General features: G+C 36.4%; 1 protein-coding gene across 1 annotated transcript; it reads right to left on the bottom strand.

Annotated features, from left to right (window-relative positions):
• Positions 1 to 3,257: 3,257 nt before the first annotated feature.
• On the bottom strand, positions 3,258 to 4,217 carry LOC114032325 (olfactory receptor 150-like). The gene has a single exon (XM_027847572.1). The coding sequence runs from the start codon at positions 4,206 to 4,208 to the stop codon at positions 3,258 to 3,260; it is 951 nt and encodes a 316-aa protein (XP_027703373.1). The 5' UTR covers positions 4,209 to 4,217.
• Positions 4,218 to 4,590: the final 373 nt, after the last annotated feature.

Genomic DNA, 4,590 nt, shown 5'->3' with positions numbered 1-4,590 from the left:
CAAAAGTATTTCTGAATTTATTGAGATGATCGTGTGGTTTCTGTTAATTTTGCTGTTGATATGATCAATTATGCTGATAGTTCTCCTAATATTAAACCAGCCCTACATTTCTGGTATAAATTTGACCAGGTCATAGTGTATTATTCTTGTGATAAGTTGCTGTAATCTATTTGCTAATATTTTATTTAAAATTTTTTGCATCTATATTCATTAGAGAAATTGTTCTATAATTTTCTTTCTCTGTTTTGACTCTTCCTGGTTTAGGTATCAGCTCCATATTTGTATCATAAAAAGAATTTGGCAAGACTCCTTCTTACCTATTTTTCCAAATAGTCTATATAATATTGGAATTAATTGTTTTTTAAATGTTTGATAGAATTCGCATGTAAATCCATCTGGCCCTGGAGATTTTTCTGTGTTCTTCTTTAAGTGCTCGTTTATCTAATGTGTAGGGGGAAATCTGCAGAGCTTGGAATTTTCTGACCTACTGTGCCATCTTCCCAGAATCCTCAGTGTTTTTTTTTCTAAATAGGAATGCATGTGGTATCTTGTGAAAACCTTTCCCACACCTATTGAAAAAATTATATGATTTCTGTTGTTGTTTTTTATTGATATGGTTGATAGTTTTCTTAATATTGAATCATCCCTGCATTCCTGGGTCAAATTCCACCAGGTCATAATGTATGATCCTTATGAGTTATGGCTGTAATCTCTTGGCTAGCATTTTATTTTTATATCAATATTCATTAGGGAAATTGGTTTATAGTTTTTTTTTTCTCTGTTCTTGCTCTTCCTGGTTTAGGTATCAGCACTACGTTTGTGTCATAAAAGGAATTTGATAAGACACTTTCTTCGACTATTTATTCAAATACTTTACAAAATATTGGAATTAAATAGTGTTCAAATGTTCGGTAGAAGTCACTTCTGAATCTATCTGGCCCTAGGATTTTTTCTTAAGGTGTTAATTCATTGCTTGTTCAATTTCCTTTTCTAAGATGGAGGTATTTAATTATTCTATTTCCTCTTCATTAATCTGCAATTTAGATTTTTGTAAATATTCATTGATTTCACTTAGATTGTCAGATTTATTGGCATATAATTGGGTAACATATCTCCTAATAATTGTTTTAATTTCTTTTTTGATAGTGACAAATTCACCTTTTTAAATTTTGATACTAGTAATTTCGTTAAAACCTTGGCTGAACTCTTACTCAAAACTCTCTAATATCCATATTTATAGAGGATCTGAAGGGTAATGGCAATGAAGGACAAAGTGCAAGGAATGCATGTGCCAGAGGCGATTTATACCTTTTGAACCTCAAGGCCTGGAAGTCCTCCCTGTGACCCAATTCAACTATTACCAAGGCTATTTCCTAGGCAGCTTTTTCCTTTCCTTCCAGAGGTCCTACTCCTCAAAGCCCCTTTTTCCCTTGTCTGACTCTTTTCTTGTGTCTGTGTCTGACTAGAGTATGTGTATCTTAGCTCCCTGATAGGTGTATGTCTCCTATATGTCTAGTAAATTTATTTCAAAATGAAATGGCTGACTGGAAGTGGGTAGGAGAGAGAAATTCTTTTCTCCACATCCCATTAATGATTGCATCTCTGGGCCTCAGTTTCTTCTTTACTAATGGATAATAATAATAACACATAGGCCAACAACAGTTAGATCAATTAGATTTATCTAGACAGCAAAAGAAATCTAGACATTCTAACATCAATTAAAGAATTTACTTTACAAAATGGAGCAAGCTTTCAAATCAACTTCTCCTTTACTTGGACAGAGAGAAGGAAGAGAAAAGAGAGACTGTGCTTCATAGTCTGGTACCTGTTCTCCCTGGTGGAAAGTTAGTTATCACTACTCCTACACTGGCTAGTGAAAAGGAAATGAACTGCAAAGCCTGAGGCAGCAACAGTGGGCCCACAGGCCACTTGAACCCAAGGCCTAGGCAGCATGCCCTAAGACTTCTGGGACATAATGTTCCTCTTCCCCATATGTCATCTTCTATCCCAAATGCCATTCAATATCATTAATTTCTCAATATATATGCCACCTCACCTTGTTGCTGCCACAGCCAAATACTCTCAGCTTCAACTTCACATATATCATTCTGTATACATGCTTATTTTTAAATACATTTTTATTGATATATTTTGTTTTCATATAACTGAAACGTCTCTAAATATTCCTTCCCATTCCTTTCTCAAAGAACTCTCCTATGTAATGAATATTTATATTAAAGAAAAGAGATAAAAAGATGAGAGGAAAAAATCAAGAGAACCAATAGACACATTGAAAAAATTTGAAAATACATGCAATTTTCCACACCTGTTATAGGGTCAGTTTTAAAATTGCCAGTGAGACTTTCCCACAGCTCATGCTTCTATAGCTGCTATTGACTCTGAGCCTGAGATAGCCCCAGTTCTTCTCAGCATGGGAAGAAAAACATTGTGCGGCTGGAGCAACATCTCCCAGAAATGTTTCTCTCTGCCTGCATGAGGTCATCTGGTTATATGAATAAGGAACTTCTTTACACATTGTTATGGGGTTAGAGGAAGGGTCCTTAATATTTCCTGTATACATCCTTTCACATTTAAGGTTGTAATTTTGTTTTCCACTTTTTAATTCTTTCATATTGATGACTACATGATGTTTTGGAGAAGATAAAACACTGAGAATTAAGAGACTAAGTGAAAGATCTGGTTTTGGCTGTGACTTTGGGCAAGTCACTTCTCCTCTTTGGGATACAGTTTCTTCAACTGAAAAACATGTGAGAGGGAATTGCAATTCTTTAAATCCTTTTCTAGTCTCTGTATCATTCATGTTGTGAAGCCTTGGAAATATAACTTCTAATTGCAGCAATCATTTCCTCACAGAAGGTTATCCAGGAACATTACATTTCTATAGATCTTTTTTTAAATTAGAAGAGCCATCATTTTCAGTATAAGGAGCAGATGAATCCATGGATGAATTTCACAGTTATTCTACTCATCTGGTATGCAAGCCAGAGTTGTAAGAATAGTGCAAATGTGCAAGAAGAAATTCAGTGTACTCTGGTTTAAGATATGTCCCCAAAGTGTATCTGAGTTGGGATTCAAATTAATTATATGCGTTAGACAGGGTGTCTGCTTTGTACAAATCTCTCCATCGTTCCCTGCCGTCCCCATTTCTCTCTCTCTCTCTCTCTCTCCCTCCCTCCCTCTCTCTGTCTGTCTCCCTCCCTCTCCCTCAGAATCCCAACTTTCACTAAACCAATTATTCAGATATTGCTCTTTTCAATAGAATATTCTTTTTTTATCACTTTCTTCAAGGCAATTTTGACATCCTTATTTCTCAGACTGTAGATGAGGGGGTTTAGCATGGGCACTATGATAGTGTAAAAGACAGAGGACACTTTCCCCTGATCCATGGAACTGACCGAAGATGGCTGCAGGTACATGAATGTAAGGGACCCAAAGAAGATGCCAACTGCTGCAATATGGGAGCTGCAGGTGCTGAAGGCTTTTGATCTGCCTTCAGTGGATTGAATTTTTAAAATGCTAGCCATAATCAAAACATAAGAGCAAATAATTGTCAAGGTTGGGAAAAGGATATTAAATGTGCTGAAGGCCAGAGCCACCACTTCATTGACATATGTGTTAGAACAAGAGAGCTTCAAGAGTGGAAGGAGATCACAGAAGTAATGATTAATGGCATTTTCCTTACAGAAGAGCACTCTAAGCAAGCAGCCTGTGTGAGCTGTGGTCCCAGTGAGGCCCAATGCATACACCCCACCCACCAACCAGGAGCACACTTGATAAGACATTATAAGACTGTAAAGAAGGGGATGACATATAGCAACATAGCGATCATATGCCATCACAGCCAACATTTGACATTCAGAAATTGTAAAAAAGGCAAAAAAATAGAACTGAGTCATGCATTCAGGGTAGGAGATGGTGTTTTTCTTTGATAAAAAGTTCATCAGCATTTTGGGAGTAATGACAGTTGACTGACAGAGATCAATGAAGGACAAACTGCAGAGGAAATAATACATGGGGTTGTGAAGATGAGGACTGAGTCTAATCAATGTTATCATGCCCAGGTTCCCCACCACTGTGATCACAAAAATCCCTAGGAAGAGGAAGAAGAGGGGCAGTTGAACTTCAGGCTGGTCTGTTAGCCCTATGAGGATGAACTCAGTCACTAGGGAATAATTTCCTTTCTCCATTCTTTTTGATTGTAGAGCAGGAGGAGGCAAGAAACTGTAAACATGAAGAAAAAACATAAATAACAAGAAAGAGGGTGTCTTCATTATTACCAGTCTCAAAAATCAGCTCAGACAGAATACAATTGTATACAATCATCTAATCTTTTTGTCTTATTCTGTTTTGCTGCAAAATAGCTACTGACTATCAGTTTTCACAGCTACATAATTCATGTATGCCAGACCTTTGGAAAAATTCATGACTGACATTCTCTCCAACATACAATAATAATTATTTTTGTTCTTATAAACATTCATAGTTTCAAAGTTCTTTGCTTGCAAGGAAGAGTGTGTGCAACAAGTATTGAAGTAGGTATTACATGTATAAAAATCTTAGAGAATATTG

The sequence above is a fragment of the Vombatus ursinus genome, unplaced genomic scaffold (genome assembly GCF_900497805.2).
Source record: "Vombatus ursinus unplaced genomic scaffold, bare-nosed wombat genome assembly UNPS02015414.1, whole genome shotgun sequence".
NCBI lineage: Eukaryota > Metazoa > Chordata > Mammalia > Diprotodontia > Vombatidae > Vombatus > Vombatus ursinus.
The sequence above is the reverse complement of the archived record's forward strand: the minus strand, read 5'-3'. Positions and strand labels throughout refer to the sequence as shown.